General features: G+C 57.6%; 7 protein-coding genes across 7 annotated transcripts; 5 read left to right on the top strand and 2 right to left on the bottom strand.

Moving 5' to 3' along the window:
- Positions 1 to 540: 540 nt before the first annotated feature.
- CH63R_05583 (Pyridine nucleotide-disulfide) lies at positions 541 to 1,797 on the bottom strand (the record flags this gene model as incomplete). Its single annotated transcript, XM_018300558.1, has 1 exon — positions 541 to 1,797. The coding sequence occupies one exon, from the start codon at positions 1,795 to 1,797 to the stop codon at positions 541 to 543; it is 1,257 nt and encodes a 418-aa protein (XP_018158408.1).
- Positions 1,798 to 5,221: 3,424 nt separating this feature from the next.
- On the top strand, positions 5,222 to 6,568 carry CH63R_05582 (monooxygenase; the record flags this gene model as incomplete). The annotated part of the gene is made up of 1 exon (XM_018300557.1): positions 5,222 to 6,568. One exon carries the CDS (start codon positions 5,222 to 5,224, stop codon positions 6,566 to 6,568), a length of 1,347 nt encoding a protein of 448 aa, XP_018158407.1.
- Positions 6,569 to 7,691: 1,123 nt separating this feature from the next.
- CH63R_05581 (Glycosyl hydrolase family 61) lies at positions 7,692 to 8,914 on the top strand (the record flags this gene model as incomplete). The annotated part of the gene is made up of 3 exons (XM_018300556.1): positions 7,692 to 7,746; positions 7,838 to 8,197; positions 8,631 to 8,914. 3 exons carry the CDS (start codon positions 7,692 to 7,694, stop codon positions 8,912 to 8,914), a joined length of 699 nt encoding a protein of 232 aa, XP_018158406.1.
- A 1,360-nt stretch (positions 8,915 to 10,274) lies between these two features.
- Positions 10,275 to 11,363, top strand: CH63R_05580 (SnoaL-like polyketide cyclase; the record flags this gene model as incomplete). Its single annotated transcript, XM_018300555.1, has 1 exon — positions 10,275 to 11,363. One exon carries the CDS (start codon positions 10,275 to 10,277, stop codon positions 11,361 to 11,363), a length of 1,089 nt encoding a protein of 362 aa, XP_018158405.1.
- A 654-nt stretch (positions 11,364 to 12,017) lies between these two features.
- On the top strand, positions 12,018 to 13,986 carry CH63R_05579 (Fungal specific transcription factor domain containing protein; the record flags this gene model as incomplete). The annotated part of the gene is made up of 2 exons (XM_018300554.1): positions 12,018 to 12,199; positions 12,276 to 13,986. The coding sequence occupies 2 exons, from the start codon at positions 12,018 to 12,020 to the stop codon at positions 13,984 to 13,986; spliced, it is 1,893 nt and encodes a 630-aa protein (XP_018158404.1).
- Positions 13,987 to 14,174: 188 nt separating this feature from the next.
- CH63R_05578 (Sulfatase) lies at positions 14,175 to 15,521 on the bottom strand (the record flags this gene model as incomplete). The annotated part of the gene is made up of 1 exon (XM_018300553.1): positions 14,175 to 15,521. The coding sequence occupies one exon, from the start codon at positions 15,519 to 15,521 to the stop codon at positions 14,175 to 14,177; it is 1,347 nt and encodes a 448-aa protein (XP_018158403.1).
- Positions 15,522 to 16,106: 585 nt separating this feature from the next.
- Positions 16,107 to 17,758, top strand: CH63R_05577 (Alternative sulfate transporter; the record flags this gene model as incomplete). Its single annotated transcript, XM_018300552.1, has 3 exons — positions 16,107 to 16,246; positions 16,313 to 16,821; positions 16,902 to 17,758. The coding sequence occupies 3 exons, from the start codon at positions 16,107 to 16,109 to the stop codon at positions 17,756 to 17,758; spliced, it is 1,506 nt and encodes a 501-aa protein (XP_018158402.1).
- Positions 17,759 to 18,042: the final 284 nt, after the last annotated feature.

Genomic DNA, 18,042 nt, shown 5'->3' with positions numbered 1-18,042 from the left:
GATTCGAATTTCTATCGTTTGCAGTGGTCTAGTCAACATCGAGGAGTTCTAAGCTGACGTCACGCTGAACGCTACACTGATCCATTTCCAGACCTGCACCCGTGACATTCAGATATGTCCTGGTCCATTTTTCCAGAAGAATCATTGGTGATGACCATGGGTTAGTTATAAATCCGTGGAACTGTGCATAGCTGTAGCTCCATGTAACTGAGCACAGTAGCAATGACCTTGCTCTGAACTATTCCAACTTTAATTGACATGGAACAAGACTCACATTGATTGAATCTAGAGTCTCAATTGCCACCTGCTCAAAGACGCTCAATGACACACCCGTCAAGCGTCTTCGGTTTTTTTTGCAAACAGCACGAAGTAATAGAAGACTAAAAAGGTAGCAATCCTTGAGTCTGGTGAAGTTGTCAATTAAACTCCGACACTATCGCTTGCCAATCGCTACAGCCGTGTCCATTCTTGGTAATTACATGCAACCTGGGCGCAAAAACGCCACTACTACTGAGAACCGCCTCAACTGCACCGCACCAACTAGGGCCTCGCAATGTCTCTCCCGGCAATCCAGATGAAGATCCAGCTGATCGATATCATAATCTTCCGCCTCCAACTCCTCGTCCACCCCAAGCTCCCCGACCGCCAGGCCAGCCAGGCGCTTACGCCGGTCCACTCTTTGCGGCCGCCGATGATGCCATCGCGACGGCCCAGGTACGCCAGCAGGGCCCGCTGCTTGTAGTTGAACGGTGCAGGCTCGCCGTTCGAGTTCAGGACGACGGTGAGGTACTCGCCCTTCTGCAGCGCAACCTCCGCCAGCGTCGGCAGGGATTCCCCCTCGATGTCGGCGGCGTCCCCCAGTGCGTAGACGCCGTCCATTGGGCTCCCGTCCGGGCGCAGGACCCGGAGGTACTTGTCGGTGAGGATACGGGGTAGCCCGCTCTCGGGTTTCTTCACTGCTAACCTGTCGACCAGCGGGTTCACCTTGTTCCCGGTGGCCCAGATGAGCAGCCCGTACGGCAGGCGGCCGTCCTCTTTGGTGAAGATCGCGTCGGCCTCAACCCTCTGGATGTTGGACCCCGTCATGAGTTTCACGTGCTTCCCCTCCAGCGAGCTCGTCGCATACTCGCTCAGGCTGGCGTCGAACGTCGAGAGGATCTTGGGCGCGACGTCGTGGATGGTGATGTTCAGCTTGCCGTCCAGGTGCGGGAACAGGAAGCGCATGTCTTCGAACCAGAGGTCCCACAGCTCGGCGGCCGCCTCGATGCCGATGGCGCCGCCGCCGACGATCCGGATGTTGAGGTAGTCCCGCTGGTCTTGCTCGCTCGTCGTCGGCAGCGATGCCTTGTCCAGCATCTGAAGGATCCGTTGCTGAATGAGGCGCGCGTCGTTGGTCGTCTTCAAGAAGAGGGCGTGCTCCTTGGCGCCCGGCGTGCCAAAGTCCTGGGTCTCGCATCCCGGCGCAATGCAGATCTTGTCGTATCGGACTTCGAAGTAGGTGGGATCCTCGTTAGCGGTCGGCGCGTCGGTCTTGCATCGCACAATGCGCTTCTCAAAGTCGATGTCCTCGGCGATGGCCTTGTAGTAGTCTTGGTCCGTCCTGTGCTTCCTCCGCACCGGCTCCTCCGCCAGGCGGAAGTTGAAGAGCCCGCAGGCGGCGCTGGCGAGTAACGGGGTGTACTGGATCGTCCGAATTGGCGAGATGACCTTCACATCGTACTTCTCCAACGATACTTTCTGGGTGAGGGTGAAGCCGCCCCATCCGGTGCCAATGATGACGAGAACTGGTTTCGACATGTTTCCGCCTGATGTTGCAATCCTAGCGTCGTAGGTCTATCTTTTCACGCGGCGCCAGACATCTTCTTGACTACTTATGCTTCCCCTCAATCCCAGGCCTTACTGAATACGGACATATCAACCTTACGTCACGCCTCCTCAATCGGCAACTAGAAGTTGCTCCCCCAAGTACGGTTTCGTGTGTTTCTCGGACATGGAACGTCATCGACTCGCTCTGAGACCGGGGGACGCGGAGCTCGGAGGGTTGACAGCTCTGGTTCGGAGAAATGTGACTGGGTGAGCTCTGCCTAGTCCGAACCTACGCAAATGCCGGGACATCTCCGTGTTCCACTCTGACCCACCTTGGACGGCTAGATTGGTCCGGCACAACGAGAAGGGTTCGCTGAAAAACCAACTTTTCGGGGGAGATGCCGGGAGGGCTTGCAGATTGAAAGGTTGAAGTTGCGGGGAAAGCAGCATCAAGACTTGGCGAGGTTTCGTAGCGGAATCTGTGATTGGCAGATGCCCGGCTTCAAAGGGTCGGGGTATGCAAGAGACGAAGTGTGTTCTGGCCGGCACAGACTGAGCTGGAGACGTGCCGTGATAATGATACGGGGTATCACTTCGACCATAAAGACTGTCTCTAGCCACCATTCGCTGAGCGATTCGTTCTTTGAGTGCTTCATCATCCATGCCGGGGAAACGCTTCTGGAACAAGAGCAAGTAATCGAATCGATGCGACGTATTTATCTTTGGCCCAACGGACCTAGATGACTCTGATTCCAGATTCTTCCTCTCCCTGACGCTCCCGATTCTCTCAATCCTTCTGCTCCTGGCACTCATCCAGTCTGTTCATGCACCGCTCCTGGTGGCTGACCGGGGAGAGCAGAAGGAAGGCAGTATTCTGAGACTCACTGACTACGATAGTCTGGTCAGGTTATGGCCAGTTTGCGGGTCCGCGAGGACGATTGTGTCGCGCTCTGTATCAATGAAGACGTAATGCCTATAGCGCCTAGTATTGCCAAAAACATGCAGCAGGATCTCTAAGATGTAGCCCTCCCTATGCTTGATGGAAACTTATCAGCGTACTTAGTAGGAAGGCTTAAGACAACATCGTCAGTAACGTTAACAGCAGTTGCACTTTTGTAGACTATCTATAGCTTATACTAGTAGTCCTTTTTAATGTAGCTAACGTTGGGGATATACTTTTCAAGATCTAACTTAGCATTATTCTTACTCAGGTACAAGTTAACTAACTTAGGTGTTATATGCTCCCAGCCGCCCTTAGGGGGGTATCTGACGACATCTAGGGGTAAGTAGAGATACGCCAGGAACTCATAGTGGGACGCAAGCTCCGCAACAAGCTCATCTCTTGAGTACGAGATGCAAATCCTAATAAAGTCGGGCCTCGGCGCGGCGTCCTACTTTTTCGTCCGTTGAGGAATTTATTTATAGACACAATGCTTAATTCACTTCCTACCAGTCAATTTACCATGTTGGGAATCCCAATGCGGCCCGGGCAACGAGCAAGTCCGGCTACCCGTTCGACCGTCTACGTCTCGGGGTCAAAAACCCCAGACCCACGGAGTCTTGGGTCATAGGTCGGCAATAAGATGAGGCGGTGGCGGCTTGCTTCGACCAGAAATGCCGAATCTCCCGCGCCAACGCATACACGGACACTCAAGGTTTTCTCCCGATGTTTTAACCATTCGTACCATTGTTATTGGACGTTAAGGCTACAGTCTGTATTTCATATCAGTCGTTTGTTTCATTCAATCGCTGCTCGTCAGGTTTGCCCAAAGAGAAGAGCCGCTTTCTTCGGTTGCGGGTGTTGGACTTGTTGGCGCTAACAATTGGATTGCAGGGCTAGAGAATATAGTCTTGCAATTTAATCCTCGGGGTTCTCATTCTGTGGTTTTATGCAATTATTAAGCCAACTGCAACCTATAGCTTGCGTACGTTTCTATTCCTCAGCGTTGTAAGGCATTCCGAACGGCGCGAATCTCTACGAAAGTCTAGCCGCAACTAACCACTGTTTCATTTAAAGGTTATAACCAGCGTTGCCTCGATGGGACTTCCATTCCATCGCCAGAACACTTGCGCAGTATCCCGTGAGAAATATGACGCTCTTGCTCTTTCTCCAACTTGTTTGCTATATGATACACTTGTACAATACTCCGAGGGACCACCTCGCCTATCTGTGCCCGTCCAGTCAGCTGAGAGTTTGTTTGTGACTAGTGGATGTAGTTACAGACAAAAATAAGGGAGTCTACCAGCATGCTTTTAAAACACCTTGCTGCTAAGATCACAGCACATATCGGTAGCCACGACCTGTAGAGCTCCCAAGAAGTTTCTGCAGAAACGCAGATAGTGATGCCGGTAATGGTTAGCTCCACTCCTTGAATGCGGTGAGGCAGAAGCCGGTGAAGCTTCGGGGGCAGCTGCACAACTCGATCACGGTCGTCAGAGGCACGATGACAATGTACCATAAGTACGAGGTCGACTGAAATCCAGGTCGTCGTGTCGTTAACTTTCGACTGCATCATGCGTTCATGCCCCAGAAACTGGACACGTTGAGTACGGTAGATGCCGGGATACACAATACATAGTTATTCCCTGTGAGTAAAAGTCAAAGACAAGTAGACGTCATATCTAAAACCAGTTTCCGGGATTCTGAGCAACCGGTGAATACATCACCTGCCTGTTTTTTGCGTAGATTAAGATTTAATTTTTTACCGAGGGGTGTCACGACACTTCCCAGTTTTGATCGTGGTCATCGGAATCAGTGAGATTGCACGGTTGGGAGTCTCGACGAGCACCATTTGCGGCATGTCTCCAATGTTGTTAAGAAGCTACGCTTCCCGACCAGGACGTCAAGCGAAACCTGCGAAAGAAGTTCACTTTCTGAAGTTGCAGGGTCGAAAACTCATATTCAATAAGTCAGTGGTCCCAAATGTAACACCAGGTTCTAGCACAGAAGCATTTGGGTTGAAAACACGTCTTGCTGAATCATCATGTAGAGCAAGATTCTTTTAGGCACATTCAAGTTTATTTCAACTTCGGATCATAGGGGGCGGTAGTCTTTTTATTATGGAAACCCTGGAAATGTAGTGGCGTGGGGATTGTGGCTCTTGTGTACAGGAAATACAGCGGAGGAGGGTGGCTCTTCAAGCGCCAAGCGAGGCTTCACTTACAATTCTTGGGCCGCAGTGGATCTCGTGAATTTCTGCACCAGAATGCGGCAGTTGAAGTCGGCAATCCATTGACAAACTCCGAATTTCGGAACATCAGCGCAATTAACGTCGTCTTGAGTCTTTGAGTCATACAAACACCACTTTCCCATAGACTTGCCTCGCAGGTTGCAACTCCAAGACGGACTCATGCAACCCCCGGTCAAACCTACGTCGACTTGATCAACTCATACACACCGGTCCTAGCCAGCAGAATGCCATTCCTGGATTCCCAGCCCAAGATTATCATAGCCGGAGCGGGCATCGGTGGCCTGACAACGGCACTGTCCCTCCACGCCGCCGGGTTCACGAACATCCACCTCTTCGAGGCCTCGTCACAACTCACCACGCTCGGTGTCGGGATCAACGTCCAGCCTTCGGCTGTGCTCATTCTCCGCAATCTCGGCTTGCTCGAGGCCCTCGAGAAAACTGGCATCAAGACCCAGGAGTTGAACTTCTACAACCGCCACGGGCACCCGATCCTCAGCGAACCGAGGGGCATCAAAGCTGGCTATGCAGTTCCGCAACTGAGCATCCACCGCGGCGAGTGCCAGATGCTCCTCCTGAGCGCCGTCAAGGAGCGGCTGGGGGAGGACGCGATCAGCCTGGACCACGCTCTAACGGGCTTCTCCCAAGACTCGAAGAGCATCACGGCCGAGTTCTCGCGACGCCGGGACGGCGCGCCGGCGGAGCAGTCCAGCGTGACGGGCGACATTCTCATCGCCGCTGACGGGATCAACTCGACCGCGCGGCGGATCCTATACCCGGACGAGGGCCCCCCGCGCTTCTCCGGCCGCATGCTCTGGCGCGGATGCCTCGAGCGCGCGCCGTACCTCACCGGCGCGTCCATGGTGTGGGCCGGCCACGCCGACCAGAAGTTCATCGCGTACCCGATCAGCCAGCGGTCGGCGGACGGCGGCAAGAGCCTTGTCAACTGGATCGCCGAGCTGCGCATCCGGGACAAGGACGACGAGGACCTGACGCCCCCGCGGACGGACTGGTCCAAGGCGGTCGACAAGTCCGTGTTCGAAAGCCGGTTCCACGGGTGGCGGTGCGGCGGTCTCGACGTTAAGGACCTCGTCGACAAGACGGACAAGGTGTTTGAGTTCCCGATGAGCGACCGGGATCCGGTCGAGCGTTGGAGTTTCGGGCGGCTCACGCTCCTCGGCGACGCCGCGCACGCCATGTACCCGATCGGCTCCAACGGCGCGTCGCAAGCCATCATCGACGCGGAGACGCTGGTTAGGCTGCTCAGTGAGAGCCCGGACGACGTGGAAGGGGTGCTGAAGGCGTACGAGGCCGAGAGGTTGCCGGCCACGGCCAAGATCATCTTCGCTAACAGGGGGAACGGGCCGGATCACGTGTTGCAGGTGTGTGAGGAGAGGGCGCCGGACGGCTTCCGGAACGTGTACGACGTCGTTCCGAAGGACGAGCTCGAGGACATCGGCAGGGTGTACAAGAGGGTGGCCGGGTTCGAGATGGAGAGCGTGAACGCCAAGGCCAAGGAGACGGAGGGTGCCAGCGAGAGACTGCGGCTGGAAAGCCCAAAGGACTGGATTTGAATGGTGTCGGCTTTCCCTCTTTCTGGGGCCCAGATAAAAGTAAACAGGAGACGGGCATTGGCGAATGGTCCCATGATGTGACCAAATGGAAGTTTTCCGATAACTGTTAGCTGACAATGTGCAACGGAGTTGGGCAGGAAACTTGTTACTACCTCTCTTGTAGAAACATGGCCTGATTTAGGATTCTGCATCATGTCAAGACCGACACTACCTCCAGATAGAACCAGGCGTTAATCAGCAACCTGGCGAGTTGAAACGATGTGGGCAGGTATTGGGTTGTGAAGAATACGAGCATATGAGAATTTGCCATTTCCGCATCAGTCACTTTCAACATACGAGGACCGGCAACAAAGCTTACATTATGGGATTAAATCTTACGACGAAGTGCGTGGGAATAAACCAACACGTCTGAGAGCCTGAAAAAATGGGCAAACCCCGACGTTCGATGCACAGGTTGAACCGCCAACTCCAACACCACAAACAGCCGGCTAGGTGACCATCACTCACCTTAAGACTTGTGTCACGAGATTTCCTAGTGATACCCAATATAAAGGGGCGCTAAGGCCTTCTCAAGCGGCTTTTGTATGGACGTCGTCGGGGAAGACGGCAGATCAACTCCCACACTGGTCTTGGCGGAGGAGAGCTGCCGACACAACGCCGACGGGCGGTCTTCCGATGGGTACAGTTTCTACTCTATTTTACCCGGGGAAGCGGAGGTGTCACACGTTCAATACAGTGGATCTTGGCGGGTTGCCCGTGTGGGAGAGGGCAGGGGTTGCGGTGTCACCCTTTCTCGGAGGCTCGACTCCGGGCCCGGCATGGCGTTCGAGGTCCGGTGATGGAGATTCGTGGAATATGGGCACCGTCATTTCCACCGGGATACGGAAACATCGTTCTGATATTAACAGTATTGGCGTTTTTCTGTCGAATGCTGGCGTGATGAGGAGGCACCATCGGGGGGGGGGGGGGGTTCGAGGAGAGTTACGGAGTATTTAAAGGCCCCTCTTCGACGCCTTGGTGCTAAATGTCAATAAATGATCAGAAGAGGCCATCACCTGGACATCTTGAGATACAGTGAAATACCGAACCTACTGCCAGCTTCCGGTCGTCCCCAAGAGGCACAATGAAGTTCTCTGCTACCCTCGTGGCCTTGGCCGCAGCCTCGGCCGAAGCCCATTGTAAGCGTGTCTCGTAACGCGGCAGACCGCAGACCGCAGAGAGGGAAACCCCCGCCTCGCCCGACGCCCAACTAACGCTTCTTCCTCCCAGACACCTTTGGCCGGCTCGTGTACGGCGGCACGACGTACCCCGAGTGGCAGAGCGTGCGCAAGACGCTCAACTTCTACACCAACGGGCCGACGGACGGCGTCTCGTCGACGCAGATCCGCTGCTACGAGGCGGACGCCAAGGACAGGGGCGCGGTGGCGACGGTGCCCGTGACGGCGGGCTCGACGATCGGGTTCGCGGCCAACGGGGTCGTGGGACACCCGGGGCCGGCGAGCCTGTGGATGGCCAAGGTGCCGGCGGGGAAGACGGCGGCGACGTGGGACGGCAGTGGGGCTGTGTGGTTCAAGATTCACCACGAGCGGCCAACGGTCACGAGCAGCGGGCTGGAGTGGGCCTCATTCAGTGAGTTTTTCTTTCTTTCTTCTTTTTTTCTATTTTCTCTTCGTTCTCCGGTTTTTGTGACACGCGGGACCGGGAAAAAAGAAAGGTTCTCCAGTGAGAATCATGCGAGGAGGGTTGTCGGAGCGAGACTCTGACTCCGTGCCATGGGGAACTCCAGCAAGGAGAGAAAACCGGATGGGAAAAGTTTTGCGGGTTTCAAAAGAAAAGGGGCCGTCCATGATAATATGTGGACGCTTGTGGAGAGTTTGTCGAGTCGCAGACAGCTCTCATCCCCGTAAGGCTGATTCAGTGTTGCAAGAAAAGGAGGAAAAAAAGCCATAAAGAGGAGAGGGGAGAAAATCAAAAGAGGAGAAAGTGGAAAAAAAAAAAAAAAGAGGGACTTGTGGATGCAACACATCACACGTACATGCTGACAAAAATCAACGTCACAAAGACAGCCAAGTGCTCTCGGCCAAGATCCCGTCTTGCATCGCGTCGGGCGAATACCTCGTCCGGGTCGAGCACATCGGGCTGCACGGGGCGGCGACGGAGGGCGGGGCGCAGTTCTACGTGGCGTGCGCGCAGGTGTCGGTGTCGGGCGGCGGGAGCACCATCCCGACAGGCCTCGTGTCGTTCCCCGGTGCGTACAAGTCGACGGACCCGGGGATCCTGTTCCAGCTGTACTGGCCGACGCCGACGAGCTACACGAACCCGGGACCGGCCCCGTTCACCTGCTGAGGGAACCCCGGCACGGGAGAGGATCCACCATCCGACGCGGGCGGGGCCGTGCGTTCGGCTTCCCGGCAATCGAGGATGGAGTGGGGCGGGAGGGAGGAAGTGGTGTGATTGATTCAACGGGTGTCCATATTTTTGTTGAGCTTGATTCAGTGTACATATGTACGTAGTGTGTCTGTACTTCCATTGCCGATGAAGGAAGTTTTTGTTTAGTGTCAGTGTCAGTGGCGGTTTTCCTCCAATGTCTGACGCCAGTAACGGGGCATCATGAACAGCCAAAGCCGATGGTGAACGCGGGGTCGGTCTGGCTGGTCACCCCCCTGCCATCGTTACGAGAGACGCCATCCCCAACTGGCCGTGCGGGGTGATGAAGCTCTGTGTGTCCGACGAGAACTCGACGAGGACGAGAGAGAGAGTTTGGCGGACCTTTTTCTCCTGTTGATCGTGATGGGAAGGTTTGACTATTGGGGGTTAATTTGATGGGGAGGAGGGATGGGATGGGATGTTGTTCTGGCGGTCCGCGCGGCCTACGACTTGGCAGAAACGAAAAGAAAAAACGGGTTTATTTCTGCAGAATCCGTCCGTCTATCCATCCATCCCTCCATCCACCCCCCCTGGCTATGTGTCGCCCGCCTCGCCACCACCAAAGGAACGAGCGCGTCCAGAGTGCGAGAAAAATGCGGGGATTCGTACGTCATGCCCGCGTGAGAGCGTGGCGTTCTAGGCGCGTTTGGAACTGCTGAGAAAGATCTTCACCCTGCCGTCGCTTCTTTATTTTTATTTTCTCTCCCCCCCTGCTGCCCCTTGCTTGTGGCTACCTAGGCTTTACATGTATCCCATGTCACCACCAGCCTAGCTGTACTGTACTCATGGTCACGCCCCAATACCGTCGGCGTCGGCGGCGTGGCCTGTTGGGTTGACCTGGGCTATCACTGCCACGCCTTGGGTATCTAGGGTATCTATGTATCCGGACATTTGCTGAGCTTTTGCTCCGTTCGCTTGTCTCCCCCCCTCCAGTGCCAGTGCAATCATGTTGAAGTAATCCATTCCCCTTAAATCAAAAGCCGATCTGCGATCTGCGCCCGATGACCGACAAGCAGAAGCTACCTACCTATGCATGCTGCTGTCACTCGGGGCTCTTCTATAAAAACACATTCCGCGCCGCGGCCAGCTTTCGTTTCAACGGCCAGTAAATAATACAATCTAGCTCGCATCGCCATCTTTTCCTACCAACACTCATCGCGCACTTTGCACACCTCGCACCCCCCAGGAAACACATGCTCTCGTCACAGTCGATTGTCACACAGACCAAACCGCTCTCACAACCACGCCGCAAGGTACCATGAAGATGTCCACGGTGACCATGGAGGAATACGAGGCGCCATGCTTCTCCCACGAGAGCATGCTCACGCCGCCACCCGAGTCCCCCAACCACAAGGCCTCCGAGTTCCCCGGCCTCGCCCAAGAGCTCAACCCTCACAATACCCCCGCCGCCGCCGCCGCCGCCACTGCCGGCGAGCCGCGACGCAAGAGCAGGAGCCCGTCTTCGAAGCGGTGGAACGGCGACGGCAAGGGAATTCAGGTCGACATTGGCGCCCGCCTGCGCGAGTACCTCGACTGCCTCAACAACCGCCGGTTCGACGTCATCGGCAACTACCTCGCCGACACCCTCGAGCGCAACAACCGCACCCAGACCCGCGAGGAGCACATCGACCGGCTGCGCTCGCGCGTCGAGGCCCTCGCCAGCTTCCGCATCAAGATCGACACCCTGCTCGTCGACAAGAAGGCCCGCGCCGTCGCCGTGCGCTACATCAACCGCGTCGCCCTCGCCGACGCCATGATGTTCGTCGACAAGCCCGGCACGACGTACGAGTTCGACGAGCAGTGCTTCGTCTGGTTCGACGCCCAGGGCAAGATCGCCCGCATGCTCACGCTGCAGGACAACGACGGCATCCGCCTGCAGACGCCCGAGGCCGCCGTCACGCCGCGCTTCCTCACGCGCAGCACGCCGCGGGAGCCCGTCGACCTGGCCGCCGTGTACCGCCGGTACATCGCGAGCGTCAACCACGGCACCACGGCCGCCGAGTTCCCGCGCTGCTGCCGGCGCGAGGTGCGGCACAACGACCGCGTCATGCCGCTCGAGGAGTACCGGCGCGGCGTCGAGGGCAGCCGGGAGGCCATCTCGGGCCTGCGCTTCGAGATCCAGGAGCTGCTCGTCGACGACGAGACGCAGCAGGTCGCCGCGCGGCTGCAGATCACGGGCACGCCGGTGGCCGAGTTCGCCGGCGCGCGGCCCAACGGCAAGGCCGTCAAGTTCCACGAGCACTGCATGTACCGCTTCGACAAGGGCAAGATCGCGCTCGTGTGGGCGACGATGGAGCTGGACGCGTACCGCAGGCAGCTCGAGGAGCGTCCGGAGCGGCGGAAGTCGTCCATGCTGGGCATCAACTGAGATTTGTCCAGGGGCAGGGAGGCTTTTCTCTGAGATTGTATTTTTATTGGCCCTCTGGTTTTTCTTCTATTGTCCCGTGTATTTGGAGATGTTGCATCTGGAGAAGGTCGGAGCGTGGCGCTGTAACGCATGGGAGTACTGGATTATTCAGGGCCGGGGATTGTCTTCTGTTGACGTATAATAATTCTCAATCGATGTCGGAACAACACGTTGCGTTCTTTGTGTGAAAACGCCTCATCGCTCTTCAATTGGAGCAAGCAAATTCACTGTCAAGACCGTATGAAGGACCAAAATCGAAGCTATTGCGAGATGCAATGAAGCAACGCGATTGGCTGGAACCAGTAGAGTTGCGGAACCTCCAGATGCGCGATTTACAGAAGACCATGCATGCATCCGTGCCGGACCACCTGCATTCAATACACACCGAGGATTACAAACCCTTACGACTGAAGCTGAGCCTTGCCTTTTCCTTTTTCTTTTTTTTTATTTAAAAAAAAAAGCCATAAAAATTTCACGAGCTGATAGATATTCCCTTGTAACCGCATCCTGCGTTGCTCTTCTGCACCAAATCTTTGCTCCATCCCATGTGAAAACTTGAGCAGAGACGCAGGTCGGTTGCACCCGTAGACAAAACAAACGGTTAAATGACGGATCATGGCATCCCGGGAGCACGAAAGCCGACGGTCCAACGTCCGGAGAACAAACGTGACTGCTTGCACGCGATGCCGGTCCCGCAAACAACGGTGCGACCAGAACATACCCGCCTGCTCCAACTGCAAACGAGCGGGCGTTCCCTGCGTCAGCACCGACATCGACGGCCAAGTTGCTCCCCGAAGGTCCGTCCTCTCTGCATCTAACGTGATGATGCGTTTTTTTTGTTGAACCTCGACTCGTTTAACAATCCTGATTCAGCTACATCAAGAGCCTAGAGGACCGCGTAGCCTACCTCGAGACCCAGCTCGCCAGTCGTGAAGCCGTGAACCTCGAATCAGCCTCGGCCGACTTCGCCCCGAGTCCCCTTGGCTGGAACTGTTCGTCCCGGGACCCGATCGAGCAAGTTGTCTATCAAAGCCTAGAGGGCGGCGTCTTCTTCAACTCCGTCGCGACGCCCAACGGACAGTCACTCCTCCGCTCGCTGCTGGCCGAGCCCCTTCGCAGCGTTTCCCAGACGCCGAAACAGAGTGACCACCGGTCCCTCCTGGACGAGCTGCCAGGCGAGACGCGAGCCGCCTTGCCAAGTCGAGACGCCGCCGGTCGACTGATTGAGGCCTACTTTGAACACTGCGAGTTCTTCTCGCCCATCTTGCCGTCCAAAGACGACTTTCTCGCCGCGGCCGCGCTTCTCTATGACGACGACGACGACGACGACGACGGCCCGATCCCCCAGAACAACAACACCAACAACACTGCCAGGGCGACCCTGGCCAGGTTCCGCACCTATACCGTCTTCGCCACGGCAGTCCTGCTGCTGAACAGGACCGATCCCGCGTTCCCCGTGTCCAGGGCCGAGGGCTATTTCGCCACGGCCACCCGCCTCATCGCCCTACACCCGGCCGTCATCTGCACCGGGGACCTTCACCACCTCTGCAACCTGCTCCTCGTGGCGCAACACTGCTGCTTCGCCTCGAACCTGAGCGGCGCGTGGCACTTCCTCGGCCTCGCCTCGAGGCTCGCCATCGAGCTCGGCCTCCACGACGAGCGGCGGCCCAGCACCGCGAAGCCGGGCCCAGAGCAGCTCGACCAGCGCCGGTGGCTCTTCTGGGCGCTGTACACGATGGAGAGGAACCTCTGCGTCATCCTCGGGAGGCCCTTCTCCATCCCCGACGAGGCCATCCACACCCCGCTGCCAGACCTCGCAGAAGGCGACAGCGACAGCGGTGGCGGCGGCGGCGGCAGTCGGGCTCTCGCCCTGCACTTGATTAAGCACCGCAGACTCGAGTCCGAGATCTACGTAACCCTTAACCAGAGTCTGCCGCAGAACGGCGCCGCGGTCGACCTGTTCGCGTGGAGGGAGGACATGAGACGGAGGGTCACGGAGTGGCTGGGCAGCGCGCCGGCGCCGACCGCCCCCTCGACGCAGCTGGCCCCGTCGGACATCTTCGAGTCCATCATGCACCACCACATGGTCCTCCTCTACTACCCCTCGGCGTGCTTCCCGGACCCTTCCGCCGACGAGATACGCCTCTTGGCGCGGAGCGCGGCCGCGTGCGTGGCCAACTACCGCCACGCCTTTCGCGGCGGGCAGCTCCGCTTCTTCTGGCGCACGACGCACAACCTCTTCCGCAGCGGCGTGGCCGTGGCCTACTGCGTCCACCTCCTCCGGGCCGCCCCGGGCCGGTGTCCGGACCTCGACCGGGGGGACATGGTCGCCTCTGTCAACCTGTGCATGTCCGTGCTGTGGGCCATGGTCGAGAGGTATCCGCCCGGGGCCGTGTATCGGGACGCCTTCGAGAGCCTGGCCAACTCTGTGCTGCGGTCCGCGGATGACGGCGGCGGCGACACGGGACGGATCCAGGAGCCGGGGACGTCTTCTCTGGCGTACGATCCGTCAATGCTGGCCAGTATCGACTTGCCACAGACGTCGTTGGATGCCTTGTACTGGGGGTTTGGGAATCTGGCATAGTCTCGGGAATGTAGCCTGGAAGTGTGATTATCTATGTTAGGCATCGAGATGGTATCCACGGATTCCAAAAGTGTAGTTACCCGCTTCTACTGCTCACAGAAGTTACCCCCCTCATGCTCCCCCCCCCATCAGAGCTGAGAACATGGGTACACAGTCCACAAACAAGTGTTATTCTCATTGAATCTACTCTAAATCTCCTTCAGCGGATCAGGCGGCGCAGGATCGTCCTTGAGGCTCTTTTGGAACTCGGCCCTCAGCCTGAACATGGGCTGCAGGACCCAGGTGTTGTACGCAAGGATGTCAACCTCCTCCTTGGGGTCCCTGACAACGTTGAACAGGTATGGCGACTCCAGCCTCCCGCTCGACTGGTTGACCTTCGGCTCCCAGACGAGGTGGAGCTTCCAGTCCCTCCACTTGATGGCGCGCAGCTCGTCCTTGATGTAGAACGGGAATCCCTGCCGGGGCGACGGCGTCCCCCGATCGGGCGGCCTCAGGAAGAACCCCGTCTGGTCCACCCCGTCGATGGGCCGGTCCGACGGTACCGCGGCGCCGGTCATGGAGAGGATGGTCGTGAAGAGGTCCGTGACGTGGACGATGCCGTTGTGCGTGACGCCCCGCGGGACGCGGCCCGGCCACCGGATGATGAAGGGGACCCGGAGGCTGCCCTCCATCGCCGTGTGGTACGTTCCCGACCAGGGACCGGCCGTCCCCCTGTACGGCTCCCTGAACTCCGGACCGTTGTCCGAGGCGAATATGACGATGGTGTTCTCCCGGATCCCCAGGTCGTCGACGTGGTCGAGGATCTCCCCGACGCGGTGGTCCATCTCGGCCATCGAGTCGGCGAAGTCGCCCTGGCCCGTCTTCCCGGCAAAGTCCTTGTGCGGGAGCGTCGGGAAGTGCAGGTGGACGAGCGGGTGGTACAGGAAGAACGCGTTCTCGGCCTCGACCTGCCGAGAGAGCCAGTCCCTGGACCGCGCCACCAGCATCTCGTCAATCAGCCTCCGCTTTTCCAGGTCGTAGACGCACACGTTCTCCGACGGCTCGCCGGCCCTGCCCCTCATGATGTACGGCAGCTCGGCCACCTCGAGGTCGAACCCGGGCGCGCTCGTGAACTGCGTCTCGTCCGTCGTCCGCGGGATTCCAAACCACTCGTCGAAGCCCCTGTCGGAGGGATAGCGGCCGGGGACGTCGCCGAGGTGCCACTTGCCGTGGTGCGCCGTCGAGTAGCCGTTGTCCTTGAGGCACTCGGCCAGCGTTCTCTCCCACGGCGTGAGGCCCTGAGGGAACCCGGGGGGCACGGACTGCCGGCATCCCGTGCGGATTGGGTGTCGGCCGGTCATGAGGGCCGATCGGGTCGGGACGCAGTCGCTTTCGACGTTGAAGTTGTGCAGCAGGAGGCCCTCGGTGGCCAGCCTGTCGATTCGGGGCGTGGGTGCGCCTCGAAGCTCGCCGCCTCCGTAACATCCCAGCTCGCCCCAGCCGAGGTTGTCGGCCAAGATGAGCACGACATTCGGTCGCGTAGGATCCTTCGACATGGTGAGACTGGGTGTATGTATGTTGGCTGGTGTCGTGGTGTTCGAGGTGTGTCGGAAAGAGAGTTCGCAGGGAGTAGCACAAATTCTCGCACACGATGACGCGACAGACGCAATATTTGAACGCCGAGTAAAAAGGCGAAATTCGAGGGAACAGCCGGAAATCCCAGGATAAGTCCCGGGATGGGCTTGTCGGGCCACGGCCAACGGGGAAGGGCTTCCGTCTTTCGGCCCCACACCGAAGATTCCGGGGGCCGCTAACGCTCACCTCCGACGGCCACACCCGAAAGCTCCTCTAGTGTCCGGGAAGCCATTTGGCCGTCACCGACCCCTTCCGTCGCTCACCACCGCAAGTGCCATCCCGGTCCGATCCAATGCTCTGTGTTCGTGCTTCGCCCCATGCATCACGACATCGCTATCTATACGTTTCTCGGGAATGTGCCTGGAGGCGAGATTGTTGCTTCGCAGAAGTTTGAGCCGAACGAAGACGGCTGGAAGTATATTATCTGGCCCAAAACCCATCAGTCTGACGGTTTTAATGGTTCAACACATTGTGGCATCATTGAGTAGCATTGACTTGCGGCCAAGATGTCTAAACAAATCCTCTCAGAAGCCGACCCACCTGACGCAACCATCAATGACGCCGAGAAGTCATCATCAAAGACTCCGAATGGTGCCGAGCCCCAACTCTCATGGTCTCCTCGACAAGAAAAGGCAGCCGTGCGGAAGTAGGTAGCCGAGTTCAGGATCCCCATGCACGTAGCGGTTTTTGACCGGGCCGACTGACAGACCAGGCTGGACTGCTATCTGATGCCGCTGCTGGTGGCCGGCTTCTTCGTCCTTCAGCTCGACCGCAGCAACATCAGCAACGCGATGACGGACACCATCACGCAAGACCTCAACATCACCCGCGACGACGTCAACGTCGGGTCCCAGCTCATGCTGGCCGGCATCGTCATCGCAGAAATCCCCTCCAACTTCGTCCTGCAGCGCGTCGGCGCACCCGTCTGGCTCACCTTCCAGATGGGTGTCTGGGGCACCATCGCCCTGACCCAGTCGTGGTGCACCAACATCCACTCCTTCCTTGCCACGCGGTTCCTGCTGGGCTTCTTCGAGGGCGGATACATCTCCGGCGGGCAGTACATGCTGGCCTTGTTCTACACGCGCGAGGAGCTGGCGCTGCGGACGGCGGTTTTCTACTTTGGTAACTATTCTGCCACGGCTACCGGGTCTCTGATCGCGGCCGGTGTCCTGAACATGGCTGGAATCATGGGACTCTCCGGATGGCAGTGGTTGTTCATTAGTGAGATCTCCCTCTCTTCCCTCCAGTGTCATCGTCTCCGTCCAAGTGCCATCCATGACTGACTTTCTTGGATGTTGCAGTCGAGGGGGCGATTACTCTGCTGGTCTTCGTCGCCTTCATCGTCTTTCTCCCCCGAAGCCCGGGACATACAGCCCCCGTCCACGGTTATTTCGACTTTTTTACTCCCGAAGAACGCCGAATCCTTCGCACTCGCATCATAGCCGACGACGAGTCAAAGGGCGCCGACAGGGCCCATATGACCCTCAAGACGCTCGTCCAGGCCCTCACAGACCATCGTATCTGGCTACACATGCTGTTAAACGTCGTCTCTCTGGCGCCGAAAGGCGGCCTGCAGCTCTACGGTCCCAATATCATCAAGGGCCTCGGCTTCTCCCGCACGAACGCGAACCTCCTTAACGCTGTCAGCAGCGTCCTCGTCATTGCGCTCTCGTGGGGCATCTCGTTCGCCTCGGACCACACGCGCTGGCGCGGGCCTTGGTGCATCGTCGCCTTCTCCTGGTCAGTTATTTTCGCGGGCGTGCTATACGGCCTCCCTGAGGGGTCGGGACGGTGGACACACTATGCCATCTTCACGCTTCTCAGCGGCGGAAACGCCCTGGCCCAGGGTCTGAACGACGCCTGGGTAAGTATCAACGCCGTCAACCCCTCGAAGAGGAGCATCGGTCTCGCAATGGCCGTCATTGGCAGTAATTTGGGCGGCATCGCTGGCGGCCAGCTGTTCCGGGAGGATGACGCGCCCAAGTACACCAGGGCCTTCATAGCGATTCTGTTTCTGTATGCCGGGGCCATTCCTGTGTCTATGGGCATCATGTGGGTGTACTGGCGGGCGAACAGAAAGCTTGCGCGTGGAGAAGAGTTGAAAATCAACGGGCAGGTCATCGAAGCATCTGAGGGGAGGAAAAGGTTTGACTTGTAGATCTGTAGGTTAGACAACGCGAAACAGAACTGAATCTTGACAAGTTTAGATATTCACCACATAAGATACGCTCACGGAAAGCATCACGCCTCCATCATCATACCAACAAATGGGGGCAAGGATTCGAAGTGCCACTTCTCCGGAAAAGATTGAGATGTTTTGATCACTGGAGAAGCTCCGGTCTTATGTAGTAGATCATTATACTTGATTGATCACTGGAAAGCCGTTGATCAGGAATATGCTTGCCTTCATGGGCCCCAGCTAAAGGGCTGGCTCTTCGGCGA

This window comes from Colletotrichum higginsianum, chromosome 4 (assembly GCF_001672515.1).
Source record: "Colletotrichum higginsianum IMI 349063 chromosome 4, whole genome shotgun sequence".
Lineage (NCBI taxonomy): Eukaryota > Fungi > Ascomycota > Sordariomycetes > Glomerellales > Glomerellaceae > Colletotrichum > Colletotrichum higginsianum.
This window is presented reverse-complemented; position numbering and strand designations above follow the sequence as displayed.